The following is a 24231-nucleotide window of genomic DNA, read 5'->3' on the forward strand; positions in this document are numbered from 1 at the left end:
TTCAGCCCTAGTGCGAAAGCGCAAAACGGGTAGAACCGAGCTGAGGTGGTACCGGTGCAAAAGCGGCATAATTGCGCTTGGAAGCGGCACAAAACAAGCCCGATTCCATTCGAGACCTGAAGCGGTTCATTTTTTAAATTTGTAGTGAGAACATAATCGACACAGCAACCGACACAACTCCATTCATCGAGTATGTGCGACTGGTGCAAGGAGAAGAGTCGGCGCAACCTCCACCACCTTCTCTCTTATTGGATGTGCCGAGATGTCGTCCCAGCGCGGCACGGTGAAATTATAAAAGGTTCAGGCGGCCTCTCGCCCGCAGAGTGGTCCGCTCTTGCGCTGGTAGCACATAAATGAATGGGATCACCGGCGGCGGTCTGCGCTTTGCGCCCTCTCTGTGAAAGGGGCTTGTTGTTTATCCCGGGGTGCGGAAGAGGAAACTCCTTCCGCGTTCATTTCTGACCAATCAGAGAACAGTTGGTTCGCGCATGGCATTTGTTAACAGCTTTGAACCGCTACAGACGCTTGCCTTGTGAACACAAACCCCACAAACGAGAAACGAAACAACTGTATCGATTTAGCCCCTGAATCAGAACAAAACAAACGGGCCACAGGTGTGAAAGCACCCTAAGTCTGGACATTATTATCAATAGTTTTAGTCTTGAATAAAATGTAGAGTAGAATCAAGATTAATAAAATTCAATATTGAGGACATTTATCAACGACACTACCGGAAACATAAGAAACCCTTATTACTTCTGGCTCGTCTGCACTTTGTAAGTGCAAGTAACACTAAAGTTTAAGAAAGAGTTTGTATTCTTTTTAATTTTGGTCGTATGGGCCGTCGTCAGCTTTGGCACAATAGCTGCCAGCTTCCTGGTATGAATGCCCAGCCCATCCAAACTTAAAGATAGTCGAGGATGTGTCTAATCCGGTGGGCGACCAGCCTCGGTATGCTGGTCGTTAGCCTCTCCAATGCTAATGGACGTCAGGGACACGAGGTGATCCAATCAGTTGCACAATCACCGGCCACTTTAACGCAAGTAGTGGCCCTCTCAGTTGCCAGCGCCGGCCGCTCAGTTATGAGTGCAGGCCAATCAGTAATGAGATCAAGAACCAGGTTTGGATTGGATATAGCCCCATGTGACAAAGATGTGGACACCACTGGTGGAGCAATAGTCTTAATTTTGGCCCGATTCTGCTCCTTCCTGTTTATTGATCAATAGTAGAGGAGCTGGACCAAGAAGGGCAGCCCTCCTCATTTGCATAACGAGGCAGAAATGTATATAGTAAAGTAAAAAGAGGAGACGAGGACATGTAAAAACAACAAATGCATGTATTAGGAATCCTGCAAAGGATTAATAAAGTATCTTATCTTATTTCAGTTTTGGTCCTCTATACTGCGGTGGTAGTATGGATGCTAGACATAACTACAACAAATGTTTAGAATTTTAAAATGAAAACCCACTATTGTGGATGTAATCTAGGTTCTGTAGAGGGAGCACATTTTATCTGCAGTCATCTTTTGGAGCAGCAGCACCAAAGCTGGTGACTCCTAGAAACGAACACACTGATATAGACGACTGGATCTCTGCTGGTTTACAAGTCTGGAGCTTTGGGAGCAGATTGAGCAAAGAACAATGTTGCAAAATAAGATGCACAACTCTGCACACTCTCTACTAAACACAGTGATTAATGATGAAACAGCCAAATGTCTTCTGTCGGAGACTTCTGCAGATCACTTCTACCGACACCTATGACCTTCTACAATAACATGATAAAGATTTATACTGTCTGTCTGCAATCATATCATTTCCCTTCAGGGATTAATAAAGCATTATTGAATTGAACTAAACAATTGAGATAAATAGGAATACAATAAGTCTCGCCAATATTAGCTTACATTTGTACTTTTTTTGACCTGGTAATAATCAACGGATCATCAAATACAGTCGCTTTTGAACACCTACCTGTATAGGTGACTCGGGCCCTGAAGTAAGCATTCCCCCGCTGTCATTTCCTTTCCCAAAGAGGCTCTCTAAACTGCTCGGCCTGCTCAGTTTGCTGGACTTCCCTTTATAAGAGCTGGGACTCCTCCTCTTCCTCCCCTCGGCTCCTCCTCCATAAGCTAAGGGTCCCGTGGGGGGAGCCATAGGTTTGTGAGGGGCTGAGGACAGTTCCCGGTGGGAGTAGGGTAAGCTGCTGGTGCTAAGATCACGACTGAAAGAAAAAAAAAAGATATATTTGGGTGAGTATATCATTCATTACAGAAAACAGTCTTAATGAAGTCAAAGCAACTGCAGTGTCCCGCTTACTTGAATAACCCTCCATATACGTGTGTTTCATTGTGACCTTCATCAGAATTTCCCTTCTTAGGCCATTAAACAAAATATGGATTCAGCTCCATTACTACTGAGCCCCTGAAGTGAATTAAGTGACAATTTCTCATCTTGGGAAGATAAACAAGCAGCTATACAGACAAGTGTGGTCAATCATTACAAGGGATAATTAATAAAAAGATGATAACAAGGATCTTGAGTTTCTGAAGGAGCTATCCACTTATTACCAGAACAACTATTCTCATCCTGAACAAAGAAATCAAAGTCGAAGATGAAAGCGGTGGTGCAGCTGGTAGTGCTGCCGCTTCACAGCTAGAAGGTTATGGGTTCAATTCTCGGGGACCCTCTGGGTGCTGAGGGCGTGTTAAGTTACCCCATGCGCCCAAACCCTGGGGTTGGCGAAATGGCCTTTATACGTGCAGCAGTCCTGGGCTGACCCCTCTGGCCAGCCAGGGCACCAGATGGGGTGGGGAGGATCTGGCCGGAATAACGTGATCCTTCCACGCGCTACGTCCGCCAAAGAAACCTCACCCTGTCTGGTGAAAAGAAGCGGCCTGCTCACTCCTCAGAATAAGAAGGAGACTTGAGGTCAGTGCAGGGCCTCCCGGGGTTGGTAGAGGGAGAGCAATGCCCAGGACTGACTTAAATGGGAAAAAAAGAAATCAGGGATATATAAATATAAATAAAAAAAAAAAAATTAAGAGGACGTCTGTCAGTTTAAATCCCATCTGAAAGCGACTATGATTTGTGATATAAAGAGTTCACCGCAAATTACCTACCGGTACTCTATTTCAGCAAACACCAAGGTCACAAGATAATTTTAACCCGGTCCGAATGCACATGTCAGTAATTCAACAATGTGCAGGCTCGAATCTTGTTTAAAAAAAAAAAAAAAAAAAGCTTCTCGCCGTCTTTTCTCCCTCTTTCCCAGCGTAATTTTGGCAATTGCGGTATATAGTGTGATATTATGTTACGACTTGGGCCTATATCTAGCACACACAGTGGGTACGGGAAGTATTCAACTCCCTTTACATTTTTCCCTCCTTGTTTCATTGTAGCCATTTGCTAAAATCCAAAAAGTTCATTTTATTTCTCATTAACATACACTCAGCACCCCGTCTTGACAGTAAAAACAGAAATGTAAAAAAGTATTGCAAATGTATTAAAAAACAAAAACTGGTCACATCACATGGTCATAAATATTTAGACCTTTTGCTGTGACACTCATATGCTGTCCATTTCTTCTGATCCTACTTGAGATGGTTCTGCTCCTTCATTGGAGTCCAGATGGGTTTAATTAGACTGATTGGACTTGATTAGGAAAGGCACACACCTGTCTAAGACCTTACAGCCCAGGGTGGATGTCAGAGCAAATGAGAATCACGAGGTCGAAGGAACTGCCCAAGGAGCTCAAAGACAGAATTGTGGCAAGGCACAGATCTGGCCAAGGTTACAAAAGAATTTCTGCAGCACTCAACGTTCCTCAGAGCACAGTGGCCTCCATAATCCTTAAATGGAAGAAGTTTGGGACGATTAAAACTCTACTTAGACGTGGCCGTCCAGACAAACTGAGCAATTGTGGGAGAAGAGCCTTGGTGAGAGAGGTAAAGAAGAACCCAAAGAGATGCAGTAGGGAGATGGGAGAAAGTTCCACAAAGTCCACAATCACTGCAGCTTCCACCAGTCGGGGCATTAAGGCAGAGTGGCCCAATGGAAGCCTCTCCTCAGTGCAAGACGTATGAAAGAGCCAAAAAACACATGAATGACTCCCATACTACAAGAAATATGTGGTCTGATGAGACCTAGATTGAACGTTTTGGCGTTAATTCTAAGCCGTATGTTTGGAAAAAAGCAGGCACTGTCATCACCTGCTCAATACAATCCCAACAGTAAAACATGGTGGTGGCAGCATCATGCTATGGGGATGTTTTTCAGCTGCAGTGACAGGATTGCAAATGAAGGAAAGATGAATGCGGCCAAGTACAGATATATCCGGGCAGAAAACCTCTTCCAGAGTGCTCAGGACCTCAGACTGGGCCGACAATGACCCTAAGCACACAGCTAAAATAACTAAGGAGTGGAAACTCTGAGACCATTCGTGGCTGGTCCAGCCAGAGCCCTGACCGAAAGCCAATTGAGCGTCTCTGGAGAGATTTGAAAATTACTTTCCAGCAACATCCACCTTCCAACCTGACAGAACTGGAGAAGATCTGCAAGGAAGAACGGCAGAGGACCCCCAAATCCAGGTGTGAAAATCTTGTTGCATCATTCACAAGACGACTCATGGCTGTACTCGCTCAAAAGGGTGCTTCTACTCAATACTGAGGAAAGGGTCTGAATACTTATGACCATACAATATTTCAGTTTTTCCTTTTTAATACATTTGCAAACATTTCTGTTTTTTTTCTGTCAATATGGGGTGCTGAGTGTACATTAATGAGAAATAAAATGACCTTTTTTGATTTTTTTTTTTTTTTGAAACAGAGAGGGAAAAATGTAAAGGGGTCTGAACACTTTCGTACTCACTGTATATCGTAATGATCTGATCAATTTAGATGACAGACGCAGGCTACAGAAATAAATCAAGATTAAGCTTTACACAGAGACTTATGAAACAAGAAGTCCAGATCAGCAGGATGATAATGAGACGACACGTGTGGCTCCATCACTCAGTAAAACACTTTGTCTTTTATCAAGTTAAAAGCCTCAGCGCAGAGCCTTTAGGGCTTAAACGAAAACTCTGGTTACATTTAGTGTTACGTTTACAGTTACGATGGCAACTTAAAATGTAGACTGATTTGCCATTTTCCGATTTTGTCACTTGTCAAAATGTGACGTGTATTCGCTGATGTACAACTCTTGAGTCTGATCAGATGCTTTCAACTTAATATTCAAATTTTAAGGTGAAATAAAAGGTAATTGTTTAATTAAATGTAAGGCCTCGATGTCACCTCTGGGATCAATCTCTGCGAGGTAAAACACAGGCTTTGTTTATCCAGCGCGATTTGGCTGAACTAAATAAAGTTGTCGGGGTGTGATTTCAGAATTACTGCAGGTCCAGAGGTAATTTTGCTCCAGTGCAAATAGGACATAAGGCAAGTTCTGATTAGCAGAAATTGAGGGTAGTTTTACGGGGCCTTAACCATTGGTGGGTGTTTCCATTGCCAGGAACTAACATGCAGTGAGAAGCACCTCAGTCGAGACCCTGCCGTGAGTGAGGGACTTCAGCTTGGTCATGATAAAATGGTGGGGGGGCACTCGTTTGATTGGGTGGAGAGGTCCAGAACTCTTGATGTCCCTTTCAAGAATGAGTCTTCAATCATTTCCATCGTCACAGTAGTCATGTTTCCATTACCCCTAGATTTGCGCAAAACCCAAATATCGAAAAAGAAACCCTGCAATGGAAACGGCTTTAATTCCCAAAAAAGTCCCAAATATCCAAGAAACCTTTTTATGCTTCCAGTAGGTGTTTTTTCAAGCAATTCAATAATACACTTATTTGTAAAAGTGTCATGGAAACACTTTTTGCACGTTCCCATGACTCAATCTAAGTCATCAAACTCTAGTTTCTAGCTTTTTTTCGCCTCATTAACACAATGTAATTGTGCTATAACGATACTTCATCATTATGTATTACATAAGGGCTCTAACTCCAAATAAATCATTTGAATGATCATCTGCTGCTTCATCATCCAACTATTTTCTCAACAGTGAGAAAGTATTGCTATCACAATAATTTGTCAAAGACTAAAGCTGTTTTGTCCATCTTCTTCAATGTTGAGATTTTCTTTTTTGTTGTTTTGAAGAGAAGTCTCGCAGGATAAGAGAATGAAAAATACACTTATTTGTAAAAGCCTCGTTCAATGGAAAGAAATACCCCAAAAGTGTAATGGAAAAGCAACTAGTGTTTACATACAAAGCAAACAGAAGTGCATCTTTTCATGTTTATCTGGTTGTTCGAACTTATATTCTTTTTTTTTTCCTCTTCTTGATCGTTTTTTTCTTCTTCTTTTAATGGTGGCTGGCAAACATGAAAGTGGTCCATTACCACCAATAAGTGGCATCGCATATTAATTTGCCAAATCAGTAGATCCCACCAGGTCCAACCCTGTGTTTCATTTCAATAGAACTTCATTGAGACGACAGACGACCAAAAAGACTGAGGAGGAAGCCATCCCGGTTATACTTCAAGCCTCTTAAATTTTATCTTGATCTCTGCCTGGAGACCGGCGTCTGGAGTCATCAAACTTTCCATTAACACATAAAAACGTAACAGCCACCCACTCACCTGTTCTGTGAGTTACTGTGAGGCCCGTCAGCTCTTGATAGCCAGTCGTCCGAGCTGCTCAAAGGACCACCATCCCCGCGACCGTGTCGCTTTTTCTTATTGGTGGAGGCAGCCATCACTCCCGAGCTTTGCAATGTTGAGTGAAAGCTGCTGAAGTTCCTCTTGTTATTATCTACCGTCTGAAATGAGGAAGACGGCGAAAAGGAAGCGTGGGAAGAGTTTTTTTTCTTCTTGGCTGCCACCGCAGGGTCCTCTGTCTCTTTGGATGGGCGACTGGTTTTATGCGTGCTGTTTCGGGCTTTTCCCAGCGTGAAAACCTGGTTGTGGGGTTGTGGGGAGTCTCTCATGCCGAACATCCCGACAGTGGATGCAGACTGAGAAAATGTGGCAGTGTAGGAGAGAGAGCTGGAGGGGGAGGTGACGAGAGGGGAGGTGAGGGAAGTGGGAGGAGGCGTCTGTAGGGCAGTAGCTGAGGAGGTACCAGACGGGGAGAGGGACGACTGGCTGTCAGCAGCCAGAGGCACCTTCCTGAAAAACAGAGGACAGAGCCTTTCAAAGGAGAAATCCAATTATGAAGTAATTTCATTGCCAGGTATTTTACTAACAAAAAAAAAAGTCTTCTTCCATTAATGATGGGGTTGTGAATGATTTTCCAAAGCCTGGTTTCATCAGACTTCCAGCTCCTGGTGATGCTGCTGTTATCATTTTTACAACTGCACTTTGTGATTCTGTAATCCGAGTAAAATGCAGCCTGACATTTTCCCTTCCTGCATTTGTGATGTTGCCTGCTGCTTTTAATTGAAAGCTATATTATTTTTTCTGTTTTAACTCAAATTGGAGGTGTTTAACCATGAAATACAATTACTGACTCCACATCTTGCCTGTTAGTGAGCACATCGCGTCTTCTCACTCATACAGACTACCTCCCAATTTGCTCAGTTTTAATATTTACTACTTCTTTTAAATTATCAAGTGTGACTCCAAACAGATTTTTACACAGTCTGAATGACTTCATGTTGGTTGTGATTACAGGTAGACTGAAGTAAAAGCAGCTCCAATAGTACAAGACTCACCTCCACATCTGTGCGTTGAGGTGTTTCTCCACCATGTTCTGGAGCGCCAGCCTCATCCTGTCCCATCGCCTGTCAAACACGTAGTAGCCCCGGCCCATGAGCCTGCTGCTGAAGACGCAAAACTGTCGGGTGAAAAGCGAGAAATGGTTGAGTATGTATCAGAGAGCAGGACTACAACTGCAGAAATATAAGCAGAGTGAGGGGGAGTGGCTAAAAAACCACTGGATACCACTGAAAAAAAATGAATACACATATAAATTCAAAATAAGGAATATATTATACGAGATGCGATAACATGTACTACAAGTAATACAGAAATAAGAAATCAATATATATCTTCCAGACCACCCAGTGCCTGGTACAATCAGCAGCAGCAGGGAGTCCCAAATTACATTTTATGAGCTATGGAGCTTCTCTAAAAGATTTAAATAAATATTAAAGGCTGTTTTTGTTCCATGGGGGTGTGAGTGTACTGCTGTGTTATATGATGTATACGTTGCAGCTAAAGAGTGTAAAACATCAGCGATGGAAATCCACATCGTTGGTCACATGCTCTCGGTCTTCAGAGGGGCATGAGACAGTTAGAGTTACTAGTGTGTGAAGACTAATTGAGGAGCGTGCAACAGAGGTGCACAAGATGGAAAGTATCCGGAATGCCGGTGGGGAAAAAATATATATGAATTTTTATTCTTTGGGGGGAATAAATGATTGGAAAGGAGTTTATTTGCCAACTTGTCATTTAATTTAAAGTGGGCCACACTGCTCTCATTCCTTTAACAGCTGAAATGAACTGAAGTGTTGCTGCAGGTTCACGGTTGACAGCGAGTTAGAGTGCTGTAACTCGTATTTGGTATTCAGGTCCAGCCCTAATGAGTTAACAGAAATGGCCCCAGAGAGCTAAAATAGCTTTTATTTGAGACAAAGGAACTGGAATATGATTTATTGTTGTGAAACACCAAAAGGTAAGACCGGGCTGAGAGGTGGACCGTAGAAGGTGAAGTGGTGTATTTTTCTTTTTGCTGGTCTTCTCTGGTTGCCGGATCAGAGAGTTTATTCCTAACACCATTGCAATCTGTGGAGTTGTAGCCAATAGGTCCGTTTTTGCAGCATGCAGCAGCTGGTCACTTGTTCCAGCTGCATCCTCGTCTTTATACGATGTGTTCACTTATCTGAGCTTTTTCCTGCTATTTTGCCATGTTGTGTGTATTGTGTCATGTACGACAAAAAACGTCTTGAAGGATCATTGCATCCCCAACCCCGGATCTGAGGACATTCAATAGCAACAGGTCCCATCTGCAGGTCTGTACCTACTTTTAAGAGCAAGCTAAATACTCAGCTCTTCAAGGAGCACTTCTAACTCATTCAGATGAGCATAGCAGTTAAACTAAATGCAGAAGATCCAGCTCTTTGCATGACTAAGCACTGAGAAAGCTGCATGCACTGATGCCAAGATGATATTATGATACATGTTAAAACCTTGTTTTGCTGAATAAAGGGTCTGTTGTGTTGGGTGGGAAGAGAACAGAAAATAATAAATAAATTCCAGCACTAGCATGGCAGCACCTGTCTCCAACTGGACTCTCAGCAGTCTGACCAGGACTGATCCAGCTGGACCCTCCTATGTGATTTCCTGCTTGTGTTGTTCTCTCAGATGTAAGTCAGTTTGGATAAAAGTGTCTGCTAAATGACACTAGTAGTCGTAGAAAGTAGTAGTAATAACAACAACAACAACAAGTGAAGGAAACGGCATAATTTGTGCAGATCTGTGATTTTTAAAGCCATGTTTAAGGGATTTCCATTTTACTTTGTACAGAGATATACTGTTTTGTCGTTATGTTCAGCAGTTATATCGACCCAAGTGTCTCAATTCTTTGTCCTAGTAACATTAATGTGAGCAAAGAAGATCTTTAGAAGGAAAAGAAGTAAAACACGTTTAACCACATTTTACTGATACTAAAATCAAACTTGCACACGTCACCTTTACTTTTCTTCCCACTCAAAGCAGTAGAAGAGAAATAAAGACCAACGACAACGATTCAACCAAGCGGTGTATAAAAGAGACCTTGCAGGGTAAAAAGTTAAACCTTGTGCGAATGTGTATTAAATCCCCCCAAAGTTGCAGACTCATAAATAAATGCAAGTGCGGTGTTGGGTGTCGCAGTATTTACCCCTAATGGCTGAGGGTGGTGACTGGAGAAGTGCAAGGCAGGTCTGTCAGTGTCCTCAGGAGTCTCTGCGTCCCCGTCGTCACTGGAAAGTCTGCTGCCGTCTCCCGCCGCCGCAGTCCAGTTGTGGGGAGACGGCTCCGAGCTGGCGGGTAGAGCAGGAGGAGTTGCTGGAAGCAGAGAACTGGAAGTGGAAGTGGAGGAGGAGCTTCCTAGAACCCTGGAGAGGATGCATCAGAAAGACAAAAGCATGAATAAAATAATGAGGTCAAAGGCTAAAGAGGTCAAATCCTGCAGAACAAAGGTAGTAATTGAAGACAGAAGAAAATTTAAAGAAAGAAAAAGAAAAACTCTCTAAATGTAATTACTCATATCATATCTGCCTTCATGTGGACTCACTATCCTTCTTAATCTTTTATTACAGAGGTTTAGCTCCAAATGATGCCATGTTTTCAAATACTGGATCATCTCCCAAAAAGAAATAGCAAATTAATTTCTGAGTAACTTTCACAAGGGCAGACTTATACTACAGTCTCCCACGGTTCCAGGAGCGTGTTTACAGCATCCCCTGGTGGAAAAATACGGACAGACAAGATGATTGGTTAAAGTAAGGATAAACTTCAGGGAACATATGATGATTTTCCAAACTGTTTAAAGCAGCACAACGTAACTTTCAGCTTTTGTTGAGTTTGGCGACTCCTTTGGACAAAAGCGGTAGTGCTTTACCAGAAAGAAAACTCCATTTCCCATGAGCACCAGCGCGTACTGCCGGAAAACTCCTGTCCCCGTCGCGTGCATTTGTTTTGATGAGAGAAGTCGGGACGGACTTTCAAAACCACTTTTCTGTTTTCAGCGGTCGTTTGCAGGATGGATAGCGAAGAGGTAATGCATCTATTTTTGGCTAAATAATATAATATGACGATGTTGAAAATCACTAAGTTCAACTTGGTTTTATTAGTGAAGTCACCCCCGCCCCCCTGTCCTGTTTCAGCCAGATAATGCGCCCCAAACTACAAACGCTTTGGTTTTGTTCTACTGCACATTTTTCCTGTCACGTTTTTTAGAGGGACTTCGTCATAAATTAGTAGTCCAACATACTTACTGACAAAATAAAAAAATACTTTATAACCTGTGAATAACTGAATGTTTTGCAGATCAGCCCTGCACAATTTTACAGTTCTCAGGATAAATAGTAGAAATGTTCTATACATTTTCTTTGCATTGCATTCTTTCCTCTAGTGCTGTAATTCTATTCAATTGTATTATTATTTTATACAGCTTCCTCATTGCCCATTACACAATTTTATGATAAAATGTTATGATAAAAATCCTATCGATGAAAGAGGGTGTTTTTTTTTTTTTTTTAAACTGGACGACTCGCCATCATAAAATCTGACGACTCTCCTCCAGATTTTCGCCAACTTTTGCAGTGGATTCACACTTCCCACGTCTGGAATTCTGTCCCACCTTGGTATGTGTGCATTTGCCAGCCGTAGCTTCAGCGTGGATAGGGGTCGTCCGTTGGGGACGTGAGACTTGCTGGGACTCGTGGTATCTTGAGAAGTGACACTCTGGCTACCAGCTTCCTTCACCCCCTGCACTGCATCCTTCTCTTTCTCCTTCGCTTTCAAAGCTTCCCTCTCCTTTGCCTGCCCCTTGTGTTCAGCCAGGAGGATGTCGAAATGTTTCTTTCTCCCGGGGACGGCTCGCCGCTGGGTTAAAGAGTGAGTCTGGAGCAGAAAAACGAACAAACGAACAAGACAATCAATTAGTCCAGAAACATTTTGACGGAGGATGTGTTCAGGACGGCCTAAATATTCCTCAACAGCAGTTTGAGAGGAGGTTCTCTGGTTCCATGATGCTTCCCATCATCGTTGCACACAGCTGCTGCTGACATCACACCAACATGGATAAATATTACCTACTCCTGGTACGTTTGTAAACCCTGCCAGGAGACAAAGCAGCCATCAAACGTTTGCCTTTCCAATAGTTATTTACAAAAGAGAGAGAGAGGCTTCTGGATCACTAGTTTAAAAACTTAATTTGGCCTGCACAGTATTAACTGAAATGGGAATACTGGACAGAACCTTCTGACAACAACAGGACGTAGATTTGTTACACAGGTTCTAGTCATTTAAGCAAAAAGTTAAAAAAAAAAAAAAAAATCCAACCGTAAGATGATTTTGTGTGCATCTTTGTAACTTTCTCTTGAAAGTCTCTCAAATGTTATAGACATACAAGAGGGCTGCACCCTGCATGTAGTGGGTGATTATGATAAAATGTCTGTCAGGGGATTAACATTTTTAATCATGCTTAATTGCATGAGTCTGTGTAGATTAATCAGGTAGTTGTTGCGGGACATGCAGTAGAGCAAAACGGGGCTGCAGCTGAGAGATGCATGCAGGGTTGATTAGATTATACATACTCCACCACTGAGCGTCTAAAAGGGCCCTTGTTCCAGCATACTGGCTCGATAAAACTGGATAAAAACACCCTGTTCAGAATGTCAGGTGTGGAAATTAAGATCTAGTTGATGCAATGTTTTGATGTTGGTTCCCTTTTCTTCCTACGTCATTGCAAAGTTGGTCCTGACTTGAGTAAATGCAAATAAACAGTAACAAGTCGGGCTCCAGCAAACACGGTTGAGTGACACATGTTCAGGAGAGATTACAGTGCTTGTGTAACTGAAACACAACTGCTGATTATCTGGAGGCTGATGCAACTGCTTTTCACCGTACTCTTCTACAGATTAACCATTGTGCACAGGCGTCATTAAATAACATAAGCTAGGATCACTGCAGTGTAACTATCCTCACAGATCCAAGAAGTAAAATGCTATTTTTTCTTCTACAGATGACGTGGAGAGAGGGTCGCAACTTCAACTTAGATCGCCTTGACTCATCAAAGTCCACACAAATGGGAGTTGTTATCTCCCACACATGACACAGCTACCTAAACGGCTCTTTTGCAGGCCAGACTTTTTTTCTTTAACTAAATTACATCACAATGAAATGTATTTGCATAACTCCTGACTAACGGCCCATTTGGTAAACTTGGAACTGAAAGAGATTAATTACTTGCACTCCATTACCTTTTGAAAATCAATCTGGTCATTAAAAATTTAAAGCCATGCCAGAGGTCTCCCCAAGTTAAATTATGAACTAGCAAATCAGCACTGTAAGAGCCGTTTAGGTTAGTGAGACACAGCTGCGGCACGGCAACGTAACAGTGTTTGACATAAAGATTTTAGTCCATTCTCTCAAATGAGCAATGAGCTGTGGAGAATGTCAACTTGAAACCACTCAGAATAATCCCAGATTGGTTCATCTTTGTTAGAATTCATCACTGCTGCAGAGCTGCATGTTCCCTGGCACAAAAACAACATACAGATTTCTTCCACATCAATCAACTCTCTGGCATAGTGTCTATATGTGAGAGACACACACGCACGAACACGCACACACAAAATATATATTTGAATAAAAAATCTGAATATAACTGATTGTGATTGATCTGAGAGCCACTGAAAACTGATGAGTGGGGACGACCCATCAAGCATTGCAACTCCACTTTGTCCCACTAGAGGCGATATTGTACGTGAAGGCATTTAAATGACGAGGGGGAATCTGCAGGGGCAAAAGGTGTATTCACATATCAATCTCAATAACTACATGTTACAAATCAGAGACACTCAAAAGACGTTCCCCGACGGATTACTAAGTCATCTGACTGCGAACACAGCATGACATCACCAGCAGGTATACATGGGTAAATCAGGGAAAACCCATTTTATCTAGAGCGAATGAGAGAACAAGGAAGGATCCGATATCATCGCTAGAAAGGGAAACTCATGGAAACAGAATGCACTAAGTGACAATTCAAGCACGCAAATACTTTTTAGTGAGCAATTTGTAGAACTGGCAGCATTTTTTTGTCGTTATTGCTATTGTTTCACACCACATGCTGGTAATTACACTAAAAGTTCATGCCAAACAACATTGTATCCCTAAAAAAGGCAGATTTTTGGAACAAAACGTCTTTTCTCTTTAGAAGCAACTGATAAATGAGTAAATATCCACACAATAGACCTCTCTCAGTCTCTGAATATTTGTTTTTACTTGAAATAATTTGAGACCCTTTGGCAATACAACGTCTAATTGATCAAAACATTATGCTACATAACAATTTTCAACACCCAGTCCAACCCTCTGCTCGTCTCAATCCCTAACAATTATAGCAACACCCTTACTTGATGGATCTTGAATTACTTAATAACCAGTCTGTTATAAAAGCTCAGTTAAGCTTAGCAGAAGTAATTAAGGGGCAGTTATAGAGTATTACAACTAAAACACATTGTAGCCTTATCCAACATCTATAATTACCTCATCAAGTGAAGTGTGGGCCCTACTAAGCTCCGGCGCTGCTACCCAGCACCATGAAATCTTAAGGACACAGACATATCGGAGGCAGATAGGATCACAGCTGAAGCTGGAGTCTCTCAGTATCATTACTCCATAAACAAACAAAACTGCTTTTTCTGGTCAGGCGGCTGGAGATGGGAAGGTATGAGCAAGGATCACAGACTATTAACTTCACAGAAGCGTGTGTGTGTGCGCGCACTCGTGTTACCTTGCAGGTGAGAGACCGTGTACATGAGCGTTTAGTCTCGGGGTCCTGCACTCCACAGTGCTTGTTCGGATCAAACACTCTCCCTGTGAGAAACACACACAAAAGCACATTAGATAAAGAAAAAAAAAGACAATATTTGGTAATTTCTTCCTTGCTTGCTTGCAAATCTCATTTGACGGTTATAGGAGCGCTGTGAGACCATGAGTATTGCGTGCCATCAGCTCTTGAGACAGCGGTTCGCTCACTTTCACTTACACAGACTGTGCTTTCTCACATTTATTCTTTCATTATTCAGTTGTGGTCTTCGGGCCACTAAAATAATACTACTCTGTGTGAGCTTATTGTCAGTGTTTCCAGAATCAAATTATCTGGCTCTGGACAGGACGTAGAGACAGCTGGACAAGAGTTAGCGGTGACTGATCGCCCAGAAAACTCTCTCCAGCCTTAATGAAAGGAATCTGGAGGAAATCTTCACTTAATGAGGAAATTTAACTTCACTTCTAAAAAGGTACCATCAATCTGAAGGCAGTGTCTCAGATGAACAGTAAAAAGATCCTTTGTTCTTTATATATAATCAAATGGTAATGGAGAAAGATGTTAAAAGGTAACAGCTATGCATCAGCATTTCAACTGATTATTAGCATAATTTAACTACTGTAGTGTTTATCTGGTCCTGAGGAGACAGAGATTTAGAGTCTAGCCAGTGCTGGTAAGGCATTTAGCAGCTACAAGGCTACATGATCCTGTCAGAAGTCAGTGGAGACCAAAGCAGAACGAAAAGGCCAGGGGATGTTGGATTTAAAGAGGTCAGGTAGAAAAGATCAGATTATAAAGTCAATACTGGATTTAACCTGTGAGCACCGTGGCAGTCGGCAAAGGCAAAAGTTAATTCAGTGGGCAGCTCCATCGAAACTCAATGAGCAGAAAGCTGTTCCTCTTCAGAAAAGAAAATATATATAATCTGTGTTTTTAAAATTAATGAAAATTTTTTTTTAAGTAAGTTGACAACATCAAAGGAAATTGTCATTAGTTGGTTTACCACAAGATTATTTCATGAATTAGAAACAACCTTTTAATGTTGCTTAAAGCCACTTTATGTAGGAAAAACCTTTCTGACCACATGGGTGCAACATATCACAAAAACCATGCGTCATCCCCTGGTGTCAGAAACAAACACCCCTGGTGGGTTAAAGTGGTATTGCAGGAGGTGCCGGACCGTCCACACTCATTAGCACAGTTTTGTCTGCAGCTCTTTTGTGAACAGAGCAGATTTATTTGCCCCCATGTGGTTAGAAATAGTATTTTTAAGTAAGAGTAGGTTTAACAGAAAATGCATACCAGGATGTTTTTTTTTTTTTTTACTGCTACCTGGTTGGTTGCAATAAACATGCCAACAGGAAGCAAACCACTAAGAAGAAGAAACTTTTTCTGTAGCCATAAAAAGAAGTCTTAAAGCATTTTTATTTTCTGTTTAACTCTGTGTGATTATTCCACATGTGTAAACTGGCCATCACTCTTTTTCTCGGGGTGGAATCAACTGATCGTTCATGTGATATTTCTCTTTGTTTTAGACCAGATTCGTAGATGAGATTTCCATCCTTCCTTATGCTTCATTTAATTTTTCCTTCAACAGGCTAAAGAAAAACAACTTAGGTTAGTGTCAAAGAACTTTCAGCAAAGTTTCCATAAACTTATTCTGATACATTGCACTTCTTTCATGGGGGACTGCTGGAGCTACAACTTTCTACTAAACGTCACTAAAGAAAAAATATTTGTATTTTTCTTTAGTCTTTAGTTTCATTAGCTGAAAGCTTGGTTGTGAAATCCTTATTTGTGAAGGGCCAACTAAAGTTTTAAAAAGAATAGATTATGGAGATACATGGATTCCCACCACAGGGACTTTGTCAGTTCAAGTGGTGAAACGATTTATTAACCATTCATTGATTTAACATTTATCTAAACTTTATTCGCAAACCTGAAAATCTTTTCAGCAGATCTAATCCTGTACTTTACTGTATATACGTGAAAGATGATGAATTTGTTTATTTTCTAAAAAGTCATATCAGGAGTTAATTTTATAGTGATGTCTTGTAAATGTCAAATGGTGCTGGAGTCATGAAGGTATTCAATACTGAGCTCTTCCAGCAACTGGAAAACGTACTGCCCACAAATTCAACAAGACAAACATTTGATTCTTCCAGAAAACCAGGCCTTTCTTTCTTGTGCTGCTTCACACTGCAGGTCAAATTTATGGAGAAAGACCAACAAACACAAACCGAGGCATAAACAAACTCCCGTTTCTCACTCGCGCAGCTCAAGTTGAAAAAGCAGGAAGATAAAGAGTACGAGATGAGCTCAGATTGAGAGACACTGACGAGAAATAGAAACGTCGATACAGAGAAAAGCAGAAGCTCAACACAAGGGAGAAACAAAACAATCAAGAGAAGAGAGAAAGAGCTGAATAGAAAGGAGGAGCTGGAAAACAAGAGGATTAAAAAACCCAGGAAGTGATGGAAAAACAAAGACAACAAGCAGTTTCTTTAAGAATTAAAGTCTGAGTTAAAACACAAGCAAGACCCTCAAGTAATAATGCTTTTTAACTTCATTACAGTGTTATTTTCACCTCCTTCACTTAGATATAACCACAACTTGCACAATCACTGAGGCCCAACGTTGTGAAGAGAAGGAAAGGTGGGCTAAACGGGCAAAAACAGCCTTCAAGACTGACGACTAGGAGAGTTTAAGTACGGAGAAAATCAGTGGGAAGTATATCAGAATATGAGCCCGTTTCTCCAAAACTCTGTCATCCCTCCACTGTCGTGTCTGCAGTCGCACATTTGAGCTGGTAGCGCTCCAAAAAAATATTAACACATGAAATAGAGCTTGAGCTTGTGAAGAGCTGTGCATACATGCATTAATGGAGCAGCGCTCGAGCTTCTGAGGAGGATATTTTACACAAGGAATACTCAACTCCACCACCACTCCCTGAAGGGATTCACTTTCTTAATCTGTGGGTTGATGGATTTAGATTCTGAGTGCAGGGATGAAAATGACAACATCTGGAGTGGTGCAGGGAAGCGTGCATGCAAACACCTCTAGTTTACTAAACGAAGGATTGGGTTGCTGACCTGAGAGTCTCTTGTGCGACCTGGCGGTCGTCTTCGTCCCATTCTGCTGCTGCTGCTGCTTCTTGTCCATCGGCGAAAGCGATGACAACGCTGGCAGAGCAACAGTTCGGTGAGCGGGCGAAGGGGACAGGGAGGACTTCCGATCCAGCGGGGAAGGAGATGGAGTGGATGACATCCGTCTGTCCAGCGGGGAGCGGGCCGGACTGGGCCGCCTGTCCAGGGAGGACGGAGGCGTGATGGAGCGGGGCGTGGACGGCCCGCTGCTGCCGCGACCGTTGGTGAGCTTTTCGCCGGAGCGCTGGGAGGTCGGGGGAGTGAGGGAGGAAGCTTTGAGTGGAGACGGGGAAGAGGAGGAGGAGGAGGAGGAGGAGGAGGTGAGGCGCAAATGCGACGCCGAGTCCGGGCGGCTGAGGCAGGGCATTTTCTCCAGGCTTACGACTGGTAGTGACACGCTGCAGAAAAGCAGGGTAAAAGAAAAGAAAACAACAGCATATGAGTTATTTGGAGACGGCAAAGGCGGCATGTCGCATTTAATCAGACTCTGACCGCCTTTAAAAGACTCTGGGGTTGCGAGTAACAATGTAATCGTGTTAAAAGGGAAAGTGCACACACACCATGTCTTGTTCCGAGCCCCCTTTGGTGGGTAAACAGCGAGCGGTGCCTTGCTGAAGCGGGAGTGAGGGTAGTCTTTGGGGACCCTGAATGCCAGCGTGTCCCCAGAGCTTGGAGCCACAGCGGGGGCCACTGCAGGTGCTTTTGGCTTCATGGGAACCAAGGAGCTCCTGGAGGGGACCGGGGAGCTGTGTCGCTTCTCTAAAACACATTAAGACAAAGATACAGATGTTCGTGAGGTTCGAGTAGACAGACTACTCAAAAGAGCATGACAGCGGGAATCTTTTGGTCCTGGGTACCTTTTTCTCTGATTTGCAGACTGTTATCGCTTGAGTGTTGCAATGAACCGAGTGTATTGTGCCATTTTTTCTTTTTTGAAAAGCTTCTTTGATAACAGATGGTTGTGTTGTGACACACGAGAAAGCAAATCTGTGCCACCAAAAAAAGGAACCGTTTCCAAATCGATTTCATGTACTGTTCTCTAATTACCAAGTCCCCTGTCCTCGTGTGATGAACTCCAGCATACTGCTGCTACGTGAAGTTCAAGTCAAGAGTTATGCTTGCCTTCTGACCCAGACCAGACCCCGACTACAACACATGAGTGAAAACTGCTGAAACACAGCAGGAAATGCAAAGGGGAGTAAATCACAAGGCTGTCGGGGCAGAAAACAAAAGGAGTGCAAAGGAGAGGAGCTTACACTTACGGTTTTTGCTATGCATGTCTTTGTGGGAGAAGGGTGGGTAGGGGGTAGGGGGGTGTGGTCCAGGCCTGTCTCTCTCTGTGTCTGTCTCACAGGGAAACTATATCCCAGCTACCTGAATGAAAACAGAGGGGTGAACACGTCGTAAACGCTCAGAAATGAGGTCGGGAAAACACACACAAAACTGTCTTTAGCTTGTCAAGAAAATATACAAATAAGGTTTAATGTAAACGTGAGGATGTAAACCGAGCTAATCCCTTCCTAAGGCTGTTCAGGGGGTGGAGAGCTAATATTTATAAGACAGGCTAATGGACAGAGCTGCTAATTAGTAGAAAAGCCCTCGATCTCGAATAAATGTCCTCTTTCTCCTAAGAATCTAAAAGTGGTAAAATACATAAAGAGAGATCAGAAATAAATAAAAGTTACTAATATTGTATTTTTTCTATTTTTTTGAAAAAGGGCTTATTTTGACTTGAGTTATTGTTTCTACTCTGCAGTTATAGTGCAAGCAACACACTAGCAACACTAAACATCTCAACTGCAGATACACAGCTTGTAATTAGTTGGACAATTTCTTTATAAATGTAGCAGCATAAGGCTAAAAAAAATAAAATAAATAAATAATTTAATTTGTAAGTGCTTCATGATGATGCAGACACTGGTTAGCATGACCTAGTTGTCAAAATTTTCCATCATTATTTTTTTTGGATAACACACTTCATGCAACACTTAAGAGTGTGCCTCTGCAGGGTCATGAATTCATGAAAAAAAAAAAAAAAAAATCATGAAAAAGCTATGAGGATAAAAGTAAACAAAGAGGCAACATATTTTATAGAGAAACTGCAATTGTCCAAAATTTAAACTGGCAGGTCAGACCTTCATATAATTTTTTTTTAATAACTGGAACTGCTAAATCGGTGCACTTGTAGTTAACACATCTGCACATCCATGCAAATCCGCTCCTGCATAAAGCCACAATATTGCAGATAAAATATTCCCTGAAAATACTCCTTGCAAAGAACTTTCCTTAAAGGCAGGGTAAGCGAGTCTACATATCTAACCCAGAGAACACTTTGTCACATTCTGTGAATATCTCAATGTCTGCCCATCTCAAGAGTGCACAATAAAATACAATCTCTTCATTCACTACCTTGGTTCCTTCAATTGGAAATAAAATGGTGGAGGCCTGGATCAAATCATAAACATTGCTTCAGCCAATAACCAACAGAGTTTATGTTTCTACTCATGTTTGGTTGTATTTATTTTTTAAGAGACGAGCTACCTGATGTTTTCTTTAAACATCAACAGATGTGAAGTTATGCAGAAATCACTTACTCTACCCTTAAACAAGGGAGCAGCATGAAATGTTGAACCCCGCTAAAGCAAACCCCTCAAAATCAGCACATTGCTCTTTTACATAAGGAAATTTGCTTATTTACCGTCTTGATCTCTCATGTATATAAACATGGAGCTTGATAATCTCACACTAAAAATGCGATGCGCACATCCCTTTGCATGCATGTTTTATAAGCGCTTATTAGTGGTTGCTGTTGCCTTCAGGCTGGGTCAGGTAAGCAGGCTCTCCTCAACGTCCGCCTTAATACCAGGGTAAGCATCTTCCACTGGAGCTGGAGATTCATATTTAATGTGTAGACATGATGTCATTGTTTACCTAACAAGCAGCATGTGGCTTTGTATGTGTGTGTAAAGCGTGACCGTGTGCCACAAGGCTGAACAAATGTAGAATGACTATAGTTTCAGGGTCTTATTAGTTGGATGGTACTACAACAGCCTAACCTACAAGTGTGCTTGCTCCGAGTGCAAGAGTCTGTGTGTTAATGTGCTAATTAGCTATGATATGTTATTAGAACCCATACATACTTAAGAGTATGGAAGTTTGTGGGCTTAAAATATACGCAATAAGCACAGAAAAATGTAGTTTAAGTGTAATCCTGTGCGCAGTAGGCCCTAACTACTTTCTGAGAGTATTTAACATGTGTGACTTTGTAAGTATGTGTGATTGTGTGTAGCAGGTGTGTAAATAAGCCAGTGGAAGCAGAAAACCGGAGAGACAGCTGTATTCAAAATAGCAGGTCAAAGTCCAGAGTCAAATTCTCAGGTATGCACAACAAATTTCACACATTTAAAGTCACATGTTTCTCCACACAGCTTCACACACACACACACACACACACACACACACACACACACACACACACACACACACACACACACACACTGCACTCATGCCAAATTAGTCAACTCAGCTGTGTTCAGTATGAATTGTGCCGTCGGATGTGAAGTTCACATTTCTCTGCATATATATATATATATATATATATATATATATATATGACATGCTGTGTATCTATCTCTCCAACCTAACTTACTAGTCAACTCATTGACATACTTTTCATGTTCACTTATTTGATAACCTTGCACTCATTTTGGAAATAATTTCCATATTCTCAGATGTAAAGTAACCACAAATAACTGGTGAAGTTGGAAAGTGTAATTCTGAAAAATGAGTTCAATAAAGTGAATCTAACCACTGGCTAATATAGATGAGTTTATGAAAACCACAGCTAAGTCATCTACCGCAGGACAGAAGCATCATTCTTGCAAACAAAAATGAGCTGTGAATTGTTAAGTACAGTGGCTTGTAAATCTGTATGCAAAGTAGCACATAATGAAAGAACAACTTATATTTCTACTCCAGCGGCTTCAGATTTATTACATTCTGTAACAGAACTAAAAGAGGGGATCAACAGCCAGTTGGAATCCAACGATACTGATTTACAATACATGGACAAAAGCCCAGACAAGGTCACTAAACCACTCGACCGCAAGGGCACCCTCCCTACTACACACTCCTGCCTGCCCGTTGTTATGGCAATGCTGAGAGCCCCGTTGGCTGCTGATAGGTCTCTGTATCATCCTGTGGGTGGAGCCAGTGATGATGAGGAAGCAGAGGCTCCCACAGCTCAGCTGAGTTTGTTTACATTGAGACAGCACACCGAGAGAGGGTGAAAGAGACAGAGACTGACATGTGAAAGTAAGAAGAAACATCTGGGAGGACCATCGGGGATGTCGGCCTTTCAGAGCTGATTCTATTATGTTTTCAGTCCTAAAAACAGCAAGCTTATATCAAATAAAGTGTAAAGTAAATAATAACCCTACTTTATGATGACAAGAAGCTACAGTAGTCAACATTTGAAGTGGATCAAAAACACACGTTGTGCAAGAATTCTGAAAAATGTCCGTTCAACTGTGACGAAATGCTTTGATCTATTTCAAATATTGAATACTTTATATAAAGATGTTGCCTTTCCCACAAAAAGTCTACAGAAGTGATTCTTGGGAATGTCCTAAAGTCACATTAAGGCTTATCTTGTTTCAACAAGACGTGACATCCACAAATCCCTTATCCAGACTTTGATTATAAAATTCTACATACCTTTGGTGGAAATAATACTCATATGTTTTTGGTTTTGTTTTTAAACCATAAGCACGAAAACCTATCCAGCAAATTAGTTTAGTTTGAGCAATCCTTTTCACATGATTTTTAATTACCAGAAATTTCATGTTTACATATAGAAGATTTTTCATGTAAATACTAATTTGCATTCATGTAGAACAAACACAGTTTAGTGAATGAATACCTAAGTATGTACTATGGATGTTTTCTTTGAGTTAATGTGTTCCTAAAAGATCTTAAAAGTGCATCTAACATATAATATCTATTAAACTTCCAGACATAGAATAGAAATAAGGATTTGACGATAAAACAATAATTTTTTATTTTATTTAAAAAAAAGGAGGAATAAGAAATTGCAATGAAAAAAATGCCTGATTTTTGCCTCCAAGACATCCACAGCAGCTCAAAGTTGCAGATTTCCATCGCAACGCAGGAAAAAAACAAGCACTGTCAGAACAAGTGATTTGTGACTGAACAGATGAAAAAATAAAAGGTTACCCACAAACAAAACAAAGATAACTGATCATAACACGTCTGACCTAACACTAAAAATTTCCATCACGCACGGGTAGCATGAAAACAAAGTCACCATGATGAGCTGGAGACATTTAAAAGAATAAAATAAGAAATAATGTCAGACATTGTCCTCTAGCAGAGTTACAAGAATGCATTTAGAGTCTAGCTCTTAAACAACAGCCTTTAACTATAAATAAGGACATATAACTCCTTTTCTGGATGAATATAAAAACTCATCATTGCTTAAAATGTGCTTGGGATGAAATAAAAACCTCTCTAATGCAATTGCTTTTTGTTTTGTTTTTTTTCAAAAAAACTGCTATTGTATATGCAAGCAACAACAACAAAAAAGTAAAGAAAGCACCTATTATGCAGAGTACCAGCTGCCATTTGAACGAGACCAAACCTCCACTAATAGTCAGTAACAAAGGCTAATGGCATGCAACTAAGCCATAGCAACAGTGAGTGTTTGATAACAATAAGTGTTGAGTGAGCATCATCACCAATAAACGAAACTAAAGAGAACTTCTGTGGTTTGGGGCATCTCTCTCCAGCAGAAGACAAACAACATGATCACACACGCACAAGTTGAACAACAAACTCAAACACATCATTACAGAGTGGCCCAAGCATTTGTAAAGTCTGAAGTGAAATGAGACCAAAAGGAAATCCAGAATGGTTTTCATCTGAGATAGAGCTGTACTAATCCACCACTAGAAAAAAAAAAAAAAAAGTTGCCAGTCGAGCAATGCGAGACAGACGCTTCCACCAACGGCTACAACATGACTCTTTCATCACGCGCTCAACTGGCTCTCACACACAGCAGGCCACAAGCAGGAGGAGCTGATTAGCAGAGGAGGACTAAGAAGAGGGGAAAATGTAGAGGATGAGGACTGGGAGGAATACACTGAACTATCTGAAGATACCATGGAGACCTGATTTATTCAAACACAGTGCTTCAAAAGCATAGATCTGCTGTGACCCTCATTCTCCAGCTCTGGTGCTGTTCCGGGCCCGGAAATGCACATGGAATGCTGTCTGAAATGTATTATGATAACCAGACATAGCCTTTAATAATTCATATCAACATACACTTAGAGTTCAGGGTTTGTGGTTGAGAAAACAACATCTTGATTGGGCCTTTCCTCGGAAAGGCCAGTTGAGAACGCTTCTTACCGACACCGTCAGCATGAGGGATTTACTTTATATCCCTCTGCGGCATTTATTGCTAAGAATATACATGCAGCCCTTACTGCAACGGGATTTAAATAAACAAATCCACTAAATGCAGCAAGTCTGTGA

At 41.5% G+C, this 24231-nt stretch overlaps 1 protein-coding gene across 4 annotated transcripts in view; it reads right to left on the reverse strand.

Moving 5' to 3' along the window:
• atxn7l1 (ataxin 7-like 1) overlaps nt 1–24231 on the reverse strand; it is a 48943-nt gene that overhangs the window by 9025 nt on the left and 15687 nt on the right. For 2 of the 4 annotated variants that reach the window (XM_061714434.1, XM_061714435.1), the window contains 8 exons: nt 18237–18435; nt 17623–18074; nt 14495–14577; nt 11333–11595; nt 9869–10085; nt 7701–7822; nt 6628–7155; nt 1971–2220 (listed from right to left, as the gene is read on the reverse strand). In XM_061714434.1, the coding sequence (XP_061570418.1) occupies nt 1971–2220; nt 6628–7155; nt 7701–7822; nt 9869–10085; nt 11333–11595; nt 14495–14577; nt 17623–18074; nt 18237–18435 (2114 nt within the window). Of the gene's footprint in view, nt 1–1970; nt 2221–6627; nt 7156–7700; nt 7823–9868; nt 10086–11332; nt 11596–14494; nt 14578–17622; nt 18075–18236; nt 18436–18723; nt 18803–18938; nt 19051–24231 lie in introns of those variants that run through there. The other 2 variants (XM_061714436.1, XM_061714437.1) reach the window with 2 other exon arrangements.

The sequence above is a fragment of the Cololabis saira genome, chromosome 23 (genome assembly GCF_033807715.1).
Source record: "Cololabis saira isolate AMF1-May2022 chromosome 23, fColSai1.1, whole genome shotgun sequence".
In the NCBI taxonomy this organism is placed as follows: domain Eukaryota; kingdom Metazoa; phylum Chordata; class Actinopteri; order Beloniformes; family Belonidae; genus Cololabis; species Cololabis saira.